Genomic DNA, 19,222 nt, shown 5'->3' on the forward strand with positions numbered 1-19,222 from the left:
TGAATTATCCTGTTCATGATTTGGACTAGGCTGCAGTGGTTTTTACCTTGAAGATTTGGCGGCACTACCTTTACGGGGCAACATGTCAGATTTTTACGGATCACAAAAGCTTAAAGTATTTGTTCACTCAGAAGGAGTTGAATCTGAGGCAAAGAAGATGGCTAGAGTTGATTAAGGACTACGATTGTACTATTGAGCACCATCCGGGAAGAGCTAATGTTGTAGTTGATGTACTCAGCAGGAAATCCTTAGGATCAGTGGCTTACCTCGGAGGGAGGTATGTGCCATTGATGGTAGAAATGAGGAAGCTTAGAGTTGAACTGGGTGTAGATAAGCAAGGAGCACTGTTAGCTACTCTCCAGGTGAGACCAGTGCTAGTGGAATGAATACTCGCCGCTCAATCATAGGATCCTTTGATTTGCACGCTACGAGCAAAGGTGGAAAATGGTGACAGAACTGACTGTTCAGTAAGAAATGATGGAGCTTTAATGGTGGGTACCAGGTTATATGTTCCTAATGATAAAGCTCTAAAGAGGGAAATTCTTGAGGAGGCCCATGGTTCAGCTTTTGCAATGCACCCTGGAAGTACTAAAATGTATCATACTTTGAGAGAGCACTACTGGTGGCCTTTTATGAAGAAAGAAATAGCAAAATATGTCAGGAAGTGCTTAATTTGTCAGCAAGTGAAAGCAGAACGGCAGAAACCATCAGGGCTATTGCAACCACTTCCAATTCCTGAATGGAAGTGGGAACATCTTACTATGGATTTCGTATTCAAGCTTCCTCGAACACAGAATAAGCATGATGGAGTTTGGGTAATCGTGTTTCGACTCACCAAATCCGCCCATTTCTTACCGGTGAGAGCAAACTACACGCTAAATAAGTTGGCTAAGCTCTTCATAGATGAGATAGTGAGACTTCATGGGGTGCCAGTATCTATTACTTCTGATAGAGATCCACGGTTTACTTCCCTTTTTTGGACGAAGTTAAATGAAGCCTTCGGAACCCAGTTGCGGTTTAGTACTGCCTTTCACCCCTAGACAGATGGTCAGTCTGATAGGACAATTCAGACTTTAGAAGATATGTTGAGAGCTTGTGCACTGCAGTTTCGGGGTGACTGTGATGAGAAGTTGCCACTTATGGAGTTTGCCTATAATAACAGCTATCAGGCGAGTATCAAGATGTCCCAATTTGATGCCTTATATGGGAAACAGTGTAGAACTCCATTCTATTGGGATGAAGTAGGTGAGCACAGATTGGAAGTGGCAGATGATGTTGAACGGACGAAGGAACATGTGAAAATAATTAGAGAACGACTCAAGACGGCCCAAGACTGACAAAAGAGCTATGCAGACAATAGAAGGAAAGACCTCCAGTTTGAGATTGGTGATTGGGTATTTCTGAAGTTATCGCCTTGGAAGGGTGTAGTGAGATTTGGGAGGCGAGGAAAACTAAGTCCTCTCTATATTGGGCCTTATGAGATTGTGGAGCGTGTAGGCCCAGTAGCTTACAGGCTTGCTTTGCCTTCAGATCTTTCCCGGTTGCACGATGTATTCCATGTTTCGATGCTCCGGAAGGACATTTCTGATCCTTCTCATATTTTGGAAGAACAACCAATAGAATTTCAAGAAGATTTGACTTATGTAGAGCAACCAGTTCAGATTTTGGATTGGAAGATGCAAGTATTGCGTTCGAGGGAGATCCCACTTGTGAAGGTCTTATGGAGAAGTCATAATGTGGAAGAGGCCACATGGGAACCTGAGGACCAAATGCGGGAACAGTACCCTTACCTCTTCGAATAACAGGTACGGAAGTTTCGAGGATGAAATTTTTTTTAAGGGGGGTAGATTGTAATAACCCAAAACAAAAATTCTTATTTAATTAGTAATTTATTTTGAGGAAAGACAATTTTGCCCTTCAAATTTTTTTATTCAGAAAAAGTTGACTTTTTGACCGAAAAGGAATTTGACAATTCCACTTATGCCATTGCGTAGAGCGCGACGAAACGAGTCCGTAGACACGGAGTGGACTCGAATCGGATCTGTAACGAAGAAAATACGGTTAAAATACCATGAGGGGCAAAACGGTAATTGAGAAAAAAAACAGATTTTTATCCCTTTTCTCTCTCTTCTCTCTCTCTCTCTCTCTCTCTCTCTCTCTCTCTCTCTCTCTCTCTCTCTCTCCCTTCTCTCCCGCTGCGCTACCGTCGCCGCCACGGAGCACCACCGGCCACAAGACCGGTCTTGTTCGAACCGCCATCGTCCCCTCTTCCTTCCCCGACCATTCTCCGCCTGTGAAGCCGCCGGCGCTGGCAGGAAATCACAGAAAACCGATCGGTGTTCACAGAATTTCAACTCGCTCGTTCTCCCTCAATTCTTCTCCAAATTTGTCGAGTAAGGCACCCGGGGCCAGGCAGACCCGCAGGAGGGACCTTCAAGAGGTCCAGTTAGCTCGGACCAGAGGTGAGTGGACTTTTCTTTTATAAATGATTTTATGCAAATGAATTTCATTATTTGATCTTGAATAAGTTTTATTGAGTATGATTTTCCTAGCATGATTTGTTGAATTTAAATATCTTTATTTATATGCTGCTTAGTTGAATGTGCTAAAAAGTTATGGAAAGTAGAGATTGAGCTTTATATCAGATAAAATGGCAGCAGAGTTTCAGATTTAACAAACAATTCAGTTATTTATCAGATTTATCAGAAATCTTATTTTTTTTTTAAGCCACCGTGGGTACCCAGTTACAGAAACAGTTTGCCGTCGGTATTTGTTGCCTTCGGATATGACGATGTCCACGGACATCCAGTGTACCTTCAGTTTTGTCAGTGCACTTGACATTTGCCTCACGAGTCTCGGGGACGCCCAGACCGTGAGAGCCAGGAATGCGGATCAGGCTGACTACCGTCCACTGAATCCTGCCAGTTTGCGGCTCGGGTTGACTTTGTGTCACCGAGACCTGCCAGAGGAATTGACGGAATTAAAGGGGTACACCTAGGTGGTAGTTGTAAATTGATTTCAGTGCTTTTATGCGAGTTTTATTGATCTTGAACATGTTTTGCATATACATATATAACTATGTGAATGCTTTGATCTCAGTACGAATATAATGAAGGGGAAAAAATCTAGTTTTTATATAACTGTTTTTACAGTGGGGTTAATATGTTCATATACTGTTTTCTAGACCTTTATTTTTGTCTACTCACATTTTCAAATGTTTTGCGCCCCCAGGCACTAGACGTGCACAGGAATCCACCACCGGGCCTTCTCCTAGCTTCCGCGCCCCTTCGTAATGTAGGATTTCTTTTGTAAAACGATTAACTCCTTTATATATTTTTAGTAGCTGCTCTGATATTTGGCCATAGTTTGAGAACAGAACTATTGGATAGGTTGTTGACGTATACTGGCAGTTGGTTGTAAATATATTTGCTCGTTTTGACAGGTGAAATTTTGGGATTTGAACAAATTACAAGGGAGACTCTGCCGAATTGTCGGTAGAAGTCCAGGCAAATTTTGAAATTTAGTTTGTAACTAGAAGGATAAATAGGTCTTTTGTGCCCGACATTCGCCAAGTGTCGGACACACACAAGGTTCGGCTTGAATTCCAAAGCGGAATTGGATAGGGTCCTGTCAATTATACCGAAAAGTTATTTAACCCTTTAAATTTTCTTATAGTTTTAACTCAAATAATTTTCGAAGGTTTATTTTTTGGCCTGCAAATAATATTCTGCTAACAATGATTTTGTGTGCATGTGTGGGTATTTTAGACACTTTGGTCATCGCATCAAACTGTGTATAGAATGAGGGACTGCTTTTCGGTCCTCAATGAAGGAGGCATTATACAAAAATGTTGGGACGCAAACAATCAATATGTAATTCACACACAAACACAACGAGAGAGATACAAAATTTACTCAAATTCTAATACAACAATACTTAGTTACTTGTTGACCAAAAAAAAAAAAAAAAACTTAGTTACTTACTCACATACACTACAAACTTCTTCAAAATCAAAAGTGAAAACCTTTGATTGAAAATTTGTAGATTATACATATACTAAATTTGGATAACTTCAGTGTTACTAAAACTGGATAACTTCACTTTCTCAATGTGAAACCCTAAACGAAAACCTACTGATCAAATGAAACTACATGAGTTTCAGCAACAATGGCAATTCCTATCACCACACCCACCAACACATTGAACAACAACAAAATAACACTTACACCACTAAAACCCCACCTTCCAACAACCCCATTAAGGTAGCGTTTAGTATTGCTTAAATTTTCAAAAAAGCGACTTTAATAAAAATTTTACAACACTATGACGTTTGGTAAACATCAAGAAGCAGCTTTAAAAAAAAATAGCAGTCAATGACCGCTGTTTTTTCAAAGCAGCAACAACCCAGCTTTTAAAAGCTGCTTTAAAAAAAATTTAACCAGTGGTTTTAATGAAATTTAACCATGGGTTTCGAAGCCTCCGCCTCCCCCGTTTGCTGCTTAAAGCAACGTTTGCTCTTCTCTTCTTCCCTTCGCTCTTTTTCTTCTTTTCATTCTCTTCTGTGACTTCATCACTGCCATTTTGAACGTAGATTTCTTTCCTCTGTAATTTTTTTTTTCTATGGAGGTGTGATTCTCTCTTCTATCATTTCTTCTCTTACAGTCGGGATTAGCAGCAAAAACACACAAAAAAGGCCTTCAAAAGAAAATACATGAAGAAAAAAAGAAGAGCATTAACTAGAGAAAATCTAGATTCCTGAAAACGTCTTTCATCTTATGGATTTATCTTTTTCAAATTTTTGGAAAATCATCCTCTAGAGTTTTTGACATTCTAATACCTACTCCAAATCCTTTGATCGAACCCCGGCGAATGATTTAGGGGTAATAAAATTTACACATTCCAGTGGAGAGGAAGAGGATAATGGGATGTTTGCTACTGGAGAGCTGACAGCATATTATTACTCTGCACTTTTTATACTGTGCCGCTCACATAACTTCAGCCCACCATCTCTCTACTGCTTCTGAAACAATGGGAAATTTCATTATCTGGAATTTCCATTGCTTATTGGTTCAATCTGAAGAAGTCGCCATGCTTACACCTCAGACTTGGAAATTTTATTTTATTAAAGTTCAATTAGTTTACAACTTACCTGATGCAGAATGCAGATAAGGAAAATAAACTTTTTAATTCAACTTTTAGAAAGAAAACAGAAACCTCAAATACATTTGCTGGGGATTTCAAAGCAATGTTCCTAAGAACACTCAAATTTAGGGATGGGAGGCAAGCATCCTAAGCTTCTCCCTATGATACAATCAACTTGCTGATGAAAAATAACTAGGAAGCAAATCTACTAGCAAAAGCATACATGCATATGGACTTTTTCATGATTCTGTAAATAAAGTTTAAGCCTTGTTATAAGCAACACAAGGTACCATAACAGGTAACAATGGTGAAGCCTCTCAGTGCCTCCTTATCATTTAACCTCTCACGCAACTACCATCATGAACAGAATTCCATTCTCCTCCACATCCATAGCAGAACTGGAATTGGCACCTGCAAACACAATATACAGCAGATAAAACTTCCACTAAGTAAAAGCATTAAACCTGCATTAACCATAATCTAATTTGTTTCATCATCAGCCAAAACTTAGGTGCACCCAAGGTTTTATTGGGCATAATAACCATCTAAAACCTATTATGGATAACATGATACATAAGCCTCGATGGTGATGCTAAAGACGAAGACGACGAGCGTACATTATGGAAGTAACAATGGGAGATTTTTCATCTTTTCATAAGATGATTTTTTGACTAATACCATGTGTTAAGAACTTAAGATTAGATTTTTATCTTGGTCTTTTGATTAGATACATTACTATGATTAAACACATATATTGTACCTATGAATGCATAAAGTACTAAATTGAATAATATACCTAAAGAAAACCAAAATTAAAATCTAATCCAACTTCTGGGTTTGATCAAAAATCATTTTATTCAAAGATAAGAATCTAATATTCTAAAGCAAATCAATCATATGCATATACCAAAAGAAACTACCTGCAAGAAATGTGCAAACAACCTTGAGTCTTCTCCACATAAAATTTGCACTTAGGGCACCTCCTCCACTTCTTCAGCTTTGCAAGCTCCTTCACCATAAGATCAGCCCTCCCTCTCTCATCCTCATTAAGCCTCTGAAACTCCTCACAATCAACCCCTGGGTGCCATGGCACTTGGCATCTTGCACAGAACAATCTATGGCAAGCAGGGCACTCTGACTCTCTTATGCCTTCACCTTCATCATCAATCATCAAAACTAGTGAGCAATCACTAAAAGGGCAGTAAAGTCTTTGTGCCCCAAGAACCAAAGCCTCACAGAGGGCATCATTCCACCTCTCAAGAACCTCTCTGGGAAGCATTGGCCTGCAAGCATCAAGCTCAATCACAGCCTTGCAGCCGAAGCCAGGGCAAACAACAATGTGAATGTTGTCTTGGATTTTTGAGGCAGCATGTTTGGCTATGCAGTCAGAGCAAAAGGAGTGACCACAGCTCTCAGTTCTGAACATCTGGGCAGCCTCCTTCATTTCAACACAAATCCCACAGAAGATATGTGGCTGACTTGGGTTTAGGGTTTCATGAATTGGGGTGGATTGGGTTGCTTGGGAAGCTTGGATTATTGTTGTTGATGATGATGAGGAGGAGGAGGAGGCGGCGGCGGTGGCAGAGGAGGAAGACGACCCAACATTGAGTGTCGTTTGGCAAGCGATCGAAGAAGACATTAGAGCCTCCTGTAACTGCAACTCTTCTGCATATTTGGAATCTGAGACTGGGTCATTTTCGTCTTCATGATCACTCTGATCAAATAGTGCTGAGAAGTAGAAATCGTCAACATTGAGATGAAGATTACCAGAGGCTAATTCTTGTGCCATAATATGATTCAAAACCCTAGCTGCTCACTTCTAATCTCAAAAACTGTCAGGGCAGTTTTGATGAAAATCAATTATAATAGGAAGTGGGATTGCTTTTACAGCAAAACTTGCCTAAGAAGGTCATCTCCAATTGGATGTTCTCTTTACTCTCAGTGCTCATCCTCCCTCCCTTGAGGGGTTGTTTGCTTTTTGGAACAGTGATTTGACTTTGACTTGCTTTGATTTATCTCCAAATATTTTAAATTTGGGTTAATGTTGTAAAGAAAGAAGAGTGGATGAAGCCCACATGCTCTAACATTCAACACCAAATCAAACCACACACCCATCAAACCAAATCACACACCCACCAAACCAAATCACACACCCACCAAACCAAATCACACACCCACCAAACCAAATCACACACCCACCAAACCAAGCCATTTGCTTTGCCTATAAATAGGCATTCTATTTGCTTGTAATGAGAGATGAAATGAGAGAAGATGAAGGGAAGGAAGAAAGAGGGTGAGTGTGTGAAGAGAAAGAGAGCAAAGAGAAATTCTCCTAGAGAGAAAATTAGGTGAGCATACATATTGTAAACACTAGAGTTGTAACCATATTATGTTATGAATGAAAGGTTACTGTTGCTGCTCTCCGAGGACGTAGGCATAGCCGAACTTCGTTAAGTGCTATGTCTCATCTACTTTACGTGCAGTTCAATATTCGCTCATATCCCCGTTCATTTTATAACACGTTATCAGCACGAGAAGCTCTCAGGTATAATTTTTGTGTTGCACTATTATCTATACTACTAACCATTATGTTGATGTAAGGAAGAAAAGTAGTGGAGAAGTTGTGGTCTGCTAGAGAGATATACGAGCAAACCAACTGTAAGGATAAGCTCTATGCCTCTTACTTTTTCTATTATTTTATTATTTCTCTATATTTTTAGTGGTGGTTTTTATCCCCACATTTATTTTATTTATTGTATGGTGTAGGTTTATTACCCATACAACAGTATCTATTTAAAAGGGTGGTGCGGGTTTATCGTCCACGCTTTTACTTTTATTTAAATGTATGGGGCAGAATTAGTGCCCATACAAGCACGTTTACTTTATCGCAAATTTACTTTTACTTAAAGTATGATGTGGAATTAACCCTCATACTTTATGAATTTACTTTACCGCACATTTAATTTTATTTAAAGTATGACGTGGAATTAACCCTCATACTTTATGAATTTACTTTACCGCACATTTAATTCTACTTAAAAGTATGATGTGGAATTAACCCTCATACTTTATGAATTTACTTTACCGCACATTTAATTTTATTTAAAGTATGGTGCGGTTTTATCGTCCATACCAGTAATTTATTTACTAGCAATTTATTTTATGGATTAATTGTGTTGTATGATGAGTTTTTACAGTATGCAGATCAGGACCAGAAGTTCCTTGATCCTCATCATACAATTACATCAGGACTTGAAGATCCTTGATGATGATATTGATATGAGAACTGGCAGTCTCTCCAGTACTATACATGTAAACAAGAGATCGGACTTGAAGATCCTTGATCCTTGACATGTAAATAAGGACCTAGAGTTCCTTGATGATGTAACAGTATCATATTGGTTAAAAGTGCCGTACACATGAATAATAACTGTACTGGCAAATGTACTGCACACATGAATAGATATGTATTCATGACTTGATGAATAGTACTATTCACATGAATAGTGACGTATGCATAAATATTAACCATTTTGGGTAAACCGTCACTATATACAAAAGGGAACTTGCAGTTCCTTAAACTCATGGATGAGCAATTAAATGAGATGCCAGAAGTTCCTCAAAATATGGACAATTATGTAAGGGCTTGAAGTCCCGAAATATGTATAGAAAATTGTAAAAATATCCATACCATGAGAATATGTGATTTTGGCCCGAAGTTCAAAATCTAAAGGGATTGTATATCCATACCATGAGAATATGTGATTTTGGCCCCGAAGTTCAAAATCTAAAGGGATTGAATATCCATACCATGAGAATATGTGATTTTGGCCTGAAGTTCAAAATCTAACAGTGTTGAGAACCTAAAGTTCCAACAATTAAATGGACAACCCTTGAGGTATTATTGCAAATTGTGGTACACCACATATTTCTTTGGCATAAGAGAATGATGAATTTAATAAAGTTCGATTTTGTTATAATCGACACCTCAAGGAAGAAATATATTTTGTGAATTCCGGTTGTTAAAAATACACCGTGAAATGGATAATATCAGTATAAACCTCAAATAATGAATTGAGGCTCCCCACATATTTTGTTATATCTGGGCCGGAAGCCCATGGATCCAAATATATGAGAGATCCTAAAACTTGAAGTTGTGGGTATATAGTAGTTAATGTTCTTCACTACTATATTGAGATATTATCGTAGCTTTTATTCAATTCATATTTCATGTCCATTTGAAAATGGCTAATAAATTATGAGTTTGGGTTTAACCCAGACCAAAAGTTCTGGGCTCACATGCATGGAAATATGAGAGATTTGATGTGGTTATTTGAACCTATAAGGCACAAGGTTCCAAACCGTCATTTTGAAAAGACGTAAAAACCACAGGTGTAAGTTTAAGAATGTGCGCAATTATTATAACATGAAATGAGCATATAACAGATAGATTTTTTCCACCTGCAATGAAGGTGCAGGCCCTGTAAAATCTATAAAATTACATTATGTTCTGGAAGCCTCTGAAGGAAGAGGACGGCGCCTATTAAGCTTAGCCATGAGCCTCTCATGGTCTCCCAAAATTCTTTCATTTGAGACCTGCAGCATGTCTAGCTTTCTCTGTGTATCAACAGAGTACGAACTCACCAGTTTCAACAAGGAATTATTCTCTCCTTTAAGTTTCTCAACCTCTTTTTGAGACTCATGAAGCATTCTTTGAAGAGAATAATTTTCAGTTGTCAGCTTCTGAACCTCGTTTGCTCTAACACGCAAACGATCAGCCATGTTAGAAACAGAAGCAGCACTCTGAATGCTAAAAGCCATTGAGTCCTCAATAGCCTCTTCCTCAGACCTCCCTGTCAACAACATTTCATCCATTGGAATAATGAAATTCCTAGCTACTATGACAGCAGTAGCATCATTCATCATCACAGAATCATTAACTGTGAGATGATGATTTTGGGATACAAAGGATGGACGCCAAACTTTGGCGTCACTGGTTGTTGTGGGAGCATCATTTAAATTGAAATTATTTGGGCAGGAAGAAGAGGAAGCCATTTTAAGAAGGTTTCAAAGGAAGTTTTAAAAAAACTAAAGTTTCAGAAAATGAAGGAAGTTGAGTTGAAACGCAGTTGCTCAACTAAGTTTTGCGAAGTCAATATCTATAGACGAAAATGTGGCAACTTTTCAGGATTCCAATATCTTCTCGAATCCCCACATTATCTTTTTCTTTCGCAAGAGTCCAAAACTTCACGCGGCCTCTGATAATGCCTGTCGGCACTTTCGGCGTTTTCAAGTATTATTTTCAAAGCCGATCTTGCTTTACGGATTTCACGGAGCTCCTTTTTCAAAAGTATCCCGAGAATCTCGCAATTTTTCCTATGGTTAATTTGAAATTCACCGGTTCTACCTATTCATTGTATTTGTGTATAAATGTGTTACTAACGAAATTTTCTTTGCAGAAGACATCCAGTTTTCCCATACAAAATGATGCTATATCTACTTGTTTTTCTTATCATTAAGCACTTAATATGCCTGAGAAGCAAGACTATCTCTATCATCCATTCAGGAAGCAAGACTATCCCTGATCATGTTTCTGCAAGATCAGGGAATTGTGAAGGCGGCCTTGTGCTCTAATCTCCTGAGGTCCTTCTAGACTAGGAGAATTGAGAGCTTGTTTTCTGCCCCCACCAGCTTCCTTCCCTGATTGCTTACCTTACCTTGCAATCAATATCACAATTTTTGTATCTTTTCTTTCTTTTTATAACTCTCTGTTCATAAGAGATTTTATTTCTTTAGAATGAACATCTGAAGAAAGAATCCATGAAGTGATCCTAACTCTGAGGGTTATTTGTTTTTGACAGAGAAAAGAATTGTGATTTTTTGCTTTTGCAGGATATAACTAGATCATCAAGCACTACATTTACTGGGCCGATACGAGCTTGAATGATACTTGAGAAAAGTTTCTCCCACCTAAGGATGTAAGCAATACTTGTGTTATTTTATGCTTATATACTTATTTGATATTTTATCTTGAAAGGTAACCAAATGGGGAGATAAGTCCGTTCCAAAAGAATGGCTTGTATGTATCCATGAATTATTAATGCAAATTTTACAAATTGCAAGTTGGATACATTGATAATACACTGCACAAATTAAAGTCCCATAAGAACAAAATATGGGTATAGCAGTGATCAATATGATGCACGCCTATTGCGTAGCAAATGATGTGGATTGAAGTCCCGAAAGGACAATCCTTTGACATGTCAATATTGATATTGTGCACGCCAAATGCGTAGCAAATTGTATGGGTTAAAGTCCCAGAAATTAATTGACATGTATATATTAATCTGTGGCATGCCTGCAGCATGCCATATATATGGTTCTAAATGTTCCAACTCCCTAAATGGAGATTATCCACGCCATACTGCAAAATAACGCTCCATTGGAGGTTATAATCCACATTCTCATATCATAAAAGCCCCCTGAAGTGGCTTGGGTACCCAAAAGCAAAGAAATGCTTATAATTGATGCATGCGCATGCAAATGAGAATGATGGGATCATGAATTGATGAATGACAAATTTTGATTTTGGAGTAGCTACTCAAATCATCAATGGGCTGTGTTGATTGGAACCACGCTCAATTATTAAATGTCGACAATATCATTGGCCAAAATGGAATGAGGCAATTCCATTATAGATGAGAATGAACGTGAAAGAACAAACCCACAGTACGAACCCCAAAAGATGTTAATATTAAAAGTTATACTTGGGTGTTCGGAATAAAAGGGAATATACTTACTTTGTATGACACAATGTTTCTGGCAGAAACAAGGAATGTTGGGTTTTCTCCATATTTTCAAAATTCAATTGTGCCCCCCCTTATTGCACATGGAGACCAACATGTTATCTCTAAAAGTTATTAAATGCATGGAGCATATTGCCAAAAGCGATTTCCTAAAGATGTATAAATAGCTCGGTTAAAGCTATATAATGTGTCATAAAGTTTAATCCCTTTAAACAAAATCCTTGAAAGGATTGAAATTGCATGAAGCAAGTCCCTGAATGACATGTGCCTGAAGCACAAAATCTGTACTCAATACTAATATGCATAAATTGCCTCAGTGAGTACATTAATATGTTTGCAAACACATTAAAGCTTCTCAAGAGTTCCAGAAATATTTGTCTCGACTTAAAGATCGAGCATTATGCCAACGAGATTATTGCTTATACTAAGAAAGTATTGAAGCATTTTTATGAGGATTATCCGTTGGACACTTTAAGGATTTTCCGGAAGTATATTGGACCGGACATCATATTTTCCAGATAGAGCTCAACTCCATCACCATCATTTTGGGATGATGTGAGGTATATTTGATGCTATTTCCGCATAACACTATGTACGGGCATATTCTTTCAAGTGAACTTACAAATAGCCCAAGTTTTGTTGGAAACGCGGACTCTGAAAATTTCTATGATTTACATAGAGATAGCTCACTGGAAATATATTTACTTACTCAACTACGAGAATTATTAATGGCTACATCCTCCACTCACTCCAAAAGATTCTCACTCCAAAAGAGAGTCATAAAGACATCAGGGGGAGCATCCAGAAGTATGCTATACAGATTGTTATACTCTTCTTTCTTCCTTCCATCAGTTTTCTACCTCACTAGGTTTTCTCCAAGCAAGGTTTTAATGAGGCAACCAATCTAGGGACATGTGGTCTCCAAGGGGGAGTGTTGTAAAATGGGTGAAGCCCACATTGCAAACTAACATTCAAGTTGAACACATGCTCTAACATTCAAGTTGAACACAAAATCAAACCACACACCCACCAAATCAAACCACACACCCATCAAACCAAACCTCATACCTACCAAACCAAATCACACACCCACCAAACCAAGCCATTTGCTTTGCCTATAAATAGGCATTCTATTTGCTTGTAATGTGAGATGAAATGAGAGAAGATGAAGGGAAGGAAGAAAAGAAGAGGTTTTTTTTAGTCACTGACGAAAAACGTTAGTCAAATTAGAGACTATATTTCTTAAAGTTTACCATTTTAATTTTTTTTAGGAGTTTACCTTTAGTCAAACCAAACCAAACCAAGATTATGTTAGGAAAATCTTGGGTTGAAGGAACATTGTGAGGTATAATGGTATGTTTACTAATTCAGAATTAGATTATGAGGAATTGGAATTGAGAATGAATTGAATTGAGAAGGAGATGAATTGAGGAGCATAAGATTTCGAATTCCTATTGAAGTTGTTTGCTAAATCATATGGATTAAGGGGAGTTAGATTCCGAATTTCTATTGAAATTGTTTAAGCTCGTTTGAGACTGCTTCTCTAAGAAGCACTTATACTTATAAGCGCTTCTACCAAAAGCGCTTTTATGATAAAGACGTTGAAATTTTCTTAAGAAACCGAAGTGCTTCTTGGAAAAGCATTTGGGAGTGCTTCCTGAAGAAGCACATGACAGGTGTTTCTCCAGAAAGAGCTTCTATGGCCCAAAAGCACTTTTAAATTTTTCTGCCAAATGTAGGGGTGGGCATTTGAACCGCAAAACAGTAAAACCAAACCAAACCAATCCGAAAAAAACCGAAAAAAATCGTGTTGACCAAAAAAGTCAAAAACCGAGAAAAATCCAAACCGAACCGGTTCAGACCGGTTTCGGTTCCGGTTTTCCATCCTAAGGAACCGGTCCAATCCGAACCGGTCCAATAGAATTAATTTATATATATTTTTAAATATTATATATATATTTATATTTGAAATTATATATATTTTCATACCTGTCAAATTTTGATTGGGTGTGTATGCTGCTACCATAGGTAGCACACACACAGGATTACACCAATTTCAGATTAGGTTTTTTCATTCTTCGTTCTTTCCTCTCCTCCCTCCCATTTCGTTTCATACTCTGCCAGCCGCCAGCCACCAGCCACCGATTCCAAACCTCTCTCTCAACCAGCACGTCACAGTCACACCCCTCTCTGCCGCCGCTCTTCTCTTAGCCTCTCTCAGTCGTTGCAGGTCAGATTCTCTCTCTATCTCTCTCCTTTTTAGTTTGTTGTTCGCATTGTGATTCCATGAACTAGTTCAGTGTAAAACTTCTTCCCAGATTAAAAAAAGCACTTTCCATAATCACTCCCCTCTCAAGCGAGAAAAGCACAACACTGTAATGACTTGGACAGATTATTAAAGCTTGCATATTTTTCGTCTCTCTTTGTACTGAAAACTTATAAACTGGCATTGATACAAAGTATTAGAAAAGAGCCCCCCACCCAAAAAGAAACATACTTGATCTTTAGGCAAATCAATGAGCCAAAGCTCTGTGGAGTCGGTCACAGTGAAATCGACAAGTGCTTCTTTAGTATTTTCTTGAAAATCTGGTGGAAGTTTGTAACCTTCGTCCTTAGCATCTGCATCCATTTTTCCTGCCTCCGTCTACCTCCCAGCTCAGTTCACAAACTCACGCAGTGCCTCTGCAAATAAAAGAAGAAGTAAAAACAATATAAGAGATGCAAATTTGATATGGCCTTATTGGTATGATTTTAATAATCTTGATTACGTTAAATTGATTTTCTTTAAATTTATTTATACTATTTGCTGCTTTGTCTATTGCTGGAATGATGTAGGGAGAGAACAGAGATAAAATGTTAAACCTTTCTACAACTGTTGTCTCAATTCGGATCCTGTTATAGTTAGAAGCCAATATAAATTTGAAGTTGTGCTTTGTATTGTATGTTGCTTTCAATTTTTTGGTTTGCTAATTAAGCAAAAATTACAATGGATCCTAGATGCATTTTCAGTTCTTACTCAACTATTTTGGAACCATTGATGGTCTGCTTATTGATTTTGTAGTTCATGTATAGGGGTTCATTGTTGATGCAAAGTTATTTATTTATTTGCTTTTCTGGGTTTGTTGTCTTACTCCAAATGTTTGCAGTTAATAGACATCAACAAATGCAAGATCTTAAGTTTTAAAAGCTAAGAACTAAATTGAACTTCGTAAGGCATTGTGTTGATATTCTGCATATTGTTGGGCATATTGCAGAGTATGTAAGAGCAGAGTATGTGTTTGGTGCTTCTGCTCAATGGTTTTGGCTGTTGGGCATATTGTTGTGGCATATAGAACAAGTTGCAGAGAAAGAAGGAAGCTTTGGGTTTACAAAATTGACATTGAAGCTGTAAGTCTTTGCTCTCCTTTTCTCTTATGAAATCGTATCAGTTTGGGATTTGGTTTTTTCACTTTAATTGGGAGATATCGAAATACTTAACTCAAGGGGCAAATTTATGCTCCCACCTAATTGTTTTTAATCTTGCAACAAAGGAAAAAAAAAAAAGTAGAATCACTCGCAAAATTCTTTGACTCCTAAGATTGTGGAGGCCTTAATTTGCTCTCAAAATTGGTTAAGGTCGGATGACATATCCTCTTTACAATATGAGCCAACAATTCAAGAGATGGAGTTCTATGAATCGATTGAATTAGGTATGTCTTTGTAATTTTATATGTGCTTTATTAATGTATTATATAATATGTATGTTGGACTAATGTTTTAATGTGTTTATGTTTTTTTATGTAGATATTATGAGTTCATCCACACCTAGCACCATAGCTCCAACTACTTTTCAATGTTAGGAGGAATTTAATTTGGGTTGTAATGTATATTTGGTTGAATTTGGGTTGTATTTGGCTAGTAATTTATTTTGGAACTTATTTTGTTGAAGTTTGATTTAATTTGGGTTGTAATTTATATGTTGAAGTTGGATTGAATTTGGATTGTATTTTTGTTGAAGTTGGATTCATTTTGATGATGTTGAAGTTGGATTGAATTTTTGTTGTTGGATTCATTTGAATTTGGATTGAATTTTTGTTGAAGTTGGATTCATTTGAATTTGGAGTTGTAATTTGATTGTATTGGATGTTGAAGTTGGTTTGAAAGCTTGATGGAACCTCAAATTTGGGGTATGTTAGTATATAAATACATTTTGGGCAGATTTGTTAAATATTTAAATTATAAATAAAAAAAAACGGGAACCGCAGGAACCGAACCGGAACCAGGTCCGGTTTGGTTCGGATTTCTGTATGGATGTTGAGCAGAACCGGTCCAAACCGAACCGGTCTGCACTATCGGATCAGGTTCCATTTTTTCCCCGAAATCGGTCCAAACCGAACCGTGCCCAGCCCTAGCCAAATGCTGTCAGAAACGTTTTTGATTGTCGAAAAGCGCTTTTAACTGTTCCAGAAGTACTCTCAAACGAGCCACCCACATACACTAGAAACTTCTTCAAAATCAAAAGTGAAAACCTTTGATTGAAAATTTGTAAATTATATATAAACTAAATTTGGATAACTTCAGTGTTATAAAACTAGATAACTTCACTTTCTAAATGTGAAACCGTAAACGAAAACCTACTGATCAAATGAAACTACATGAGTTTCAGCAACAATGGCAATTCCTATCACCACACGCACCAACACATTGAACAACAACAAAATAACACTTACACCTCTAAAACCCCACCTTCCCCATTAAAACCCCTGAACAACGAAGACGCTTTTCTAATAACAAATTGACTTTAACAGATGGGTTTTATACTTTAAAGCGAAAATAAATAAAAAGTAAGTAAATAGATAAAAACTTGAAGAAAAAAAAGAACTGATACATTTTTCTTTATTGGGACTAAGAAAGAGGAGCAGAGTCTTCTAGTCAGCTTAAGGGGGGTGTATCCAATTCATACTTATTAAGACTTTTTTTAAGTGAGTGACTTTCATAGAGATGACAAATTCTTAAATACTTTCATAAAGTTGATAAAAGTCACTAGTAATTTGGCAAGACTTTTGCTCTTAATAATTAGCCTTAAAAGTATGGAAAAGTCATTTAAAAAGCTTTTTAAAAGTCATTAACTTTTTGAATACCACCAAATTTTTAAATACTTTTTAAAAGTCATAACTGAATACCACCAAATTTTTAAATACTTTTTAAAAGTCACAATTGAATATCACTAGACTTTTAAATACTCTTTAAAAGTCTAAATTGAATACCTCCAGATTTTTAAACTCTATAAAAGTCATTAAAAGTTTGAATTAGATACACCAAACTCAAATAAAAATGTCCGCCTTTTATACTTATCTCTTTTCCTCTAATGAATAAAATCATACCGCCTTCTCTGAAGAAAAAAAAATCGAATAAAAATGAAAGTAAAAATGTTGCAAGTAAACTGTAAACAAAAACAAGAGACACCACTTATCCAACAATGTAATGGGTAACAATTTCTCTCTCATTAGCTGTCCACATAGTACAGAGAATACAAAAGGTGTTGAGTTTCAACTTGATAAACATTGAAACTGAGGTTTGCCCTCTAATGAATAAACACTAAAAATATATAAGAAAAACAAGATTTCTTGAATTCTGATTATTCTGAAGCCAACTAGTAATTAGTCTGAGGTAGCTGCAATGAAGAAGGCGGCTGCTGCTGCTGTGGGTCTTGAGGAGAGGCCAAGTCACTATAACAAAATTGGATATAATCTTTCATCAAACCAACATCATTATGATCTTCCAATAGCCAACTCACATAATCATCAATGCTGCTCATGGTTGGTGAAGCAGCAGCAATATGAAGATCATCCAAAAAGAAACCTTCCGAATTTGTGGTGGAATAATCTTCTTGTTGGTGATGAGGAACTTGATCAACAAGCAACATTGATTGTTGTTGATCGGGTGGATCTGGTAGCACACTAGTCCCCATGATATTTTCGTAGAATTCCATGAAACTGCAGGTACTAGTTGTTCTAGTTTTGGTACCACCACCATCCCTCATCATCACAACTCCAATTCTCTCATTCAAAGCCTCTAACATGGTTTCCAAGAAACTGTAATCAGTACCCTTTCTGGCCGAGAATGAACCCTTTTCAATTTTCTTTCCCAATTTCCCTAGATTCTTGTGTTTGAGAAGAATTGATTTCGCTTCTTGTTGGTTTTCCGGCCAAGTCTCGATTTCTCTGTTGGCCCCAACAGAGACCACGCAGACGGCAACGTCGCACAATGTCGAGAGTTCGCTGGCCTTTTTCTTCAGAGTGGACATTCTCCTGGCCAAGGCGGGTTTCAGAACAGAGCCACCATCGGCGTCGATTTTAAGAACCTGCGGCTTCATCTTCATCTTCATCTTCTTGGGTTTCTTGGATTTTAATTGAGGAGGAGCCATTAATGAATTCAACTCTGAAAGAGATCAACAATGGAAATAATTGAATTGAAGAAACAAACAGCGAAGGAGTGAATAGCGAGAGAGGAGGGTAACAGGGTATATAAAGGAATTCTAAGTTGACCGATAGTTGACTCAAGGTTAATTGGAGCCGAAGCAAACGGGAAAAACTAGCCGTTATATACGCTCATGGGTTAAACGGCAATTCTTTTTCTTTTTGAAATGGGAAATAATTAATCTTTTTGTAGTTTGATGGAAGGCAACTCTAATCTCAAATTATTTTTTTTTGGGAGTCAAAACGATTTTTCTATTAAGAATCTGAACCCTAGAGTTTGTTACAATTTTTTCATTAAAAAAAAATGTTTGTTACAATTATTTGTGAGAACATCGTGAATAATTGTAACAAACTGGGAGATTTATTTCCTATTTCCTAGTTTATCAAGACTATATTTCTTTCTTTTTGTACATATATTGTGTAATTATGATTTTATTTTGTTTCCTAGTTTGACTCTACTAGGGTTACATCTTTGTACTATAAATACCTCATTTTGGAGAATGAAATATAACATGAAAATATTCTACCCATATTGTTTGACATGGTATCAAAGCCAACTTTTCTAGTGACCTGTGCGTTGTGCTCACCCATGTTCTAGCCCCATATTTTTTTCTACCTGTGCCATGTGTGCCCTCCTGGGTTTGTGTGTTGTGTTGTAGTGTTTGTGCCTCTACTGTGTTTGTGTGATTTCTGTCTTCGTACATCTGCCATTTTTCTGCCTTTGCTGTGTTCCGTTGTGTACTCTGCTATGTTCGTGCCTGTCTTCCTGCATTTGCAATATTTGTGCCTCTACTGTGTTCCGTTGTATAATCTATC

General features: G+C 37.3%; 2 protein-coding genes and 1 long non-coding RNA gene across 4 annotated transcripts; 2 read left to right on the forward strand and 1 right to left on the reverse strand.

Annotated features, from left to right (window-relative positions):
• The first annotated feature begins 488 nt into the window (after positions 1–488).
• On the forward strand, positions 489–1,802 carry LOC117621668. Its single transcript, XM_034352231.1, has 3 exons — positions 489–932; positions 1,107–1,241; positions 1,344–1,802. Exons 1-3 carry the CDS (start codon positions 489–491, stop codon positions 1,800–1,802), a joined length of 1,038 nt encoding a protein of 345 aa, XP_034208122.1.
• Positions 1,803–5,166: 3,364 nt separating this feature from the next.
• On the reverse strand, positions 5,167–7,127 carry LOC117620654 (E3 ubiquitin-protein ligase RNF144A-like). Of its 2 annotated transcripts, XM_034350795.1 has the most exons (3): positions 7,020–7,127; positions 6,063–6,983; positions 5,167–5,553 (listed from the first exon to the last, which is right to left on the reverse strand). In XM_034350795.1, the coding sequence occupies exons 2-3, from the start codon at positions 6,929–6,931 to the stop codon at positions 5,478–5,480; spliced, it is 945 nt and encodes a 314-aa protein (XP_034206686.1). In that variant the 5' UTR covers positions 6,932–6,983; positions 7,020–7,127; the 3' UTR covers positions 5,167–5,477. The 2 variants fall into 2 exon arrangements, with proteins under 2 accessions (XP_034206686.1, XP_034206685.1); XM_034350794.1 differs by having other exon boundaries at positions 6,063–7,098.
• Positions 7,128–15,259: 8,132 nt separating this feature from the next.
• LOC117623249 lies at positions 15,260–15,922 on the forward strand. Its single transcript, XR_004585105.1, has 2 exons — positions 15,260–15,335; positions 15,732–15,922. It is a non-coding gene; the product is annotated as an uncharacterized LOC117623249 (long non-coding RNA).
• Positions 15,923–19,222: the final 3,300 nt, after the last annotated feature.

The sequence above is a fragment of the Prunus dulcis genome, chromosome 3 (assembly GCF_902201215.1).
Source record: "Prunus dulcis chromosome 3, ALMONDv2, whole genome shotgun sequence".
Taxonomy (NCBI): domain Eukaryota; kingdom Viridiplantae; phylum Streptophyta; class Magnoliopsida; order Rosales; family Rosaceae; genus Prunus; species Prunus dulcis.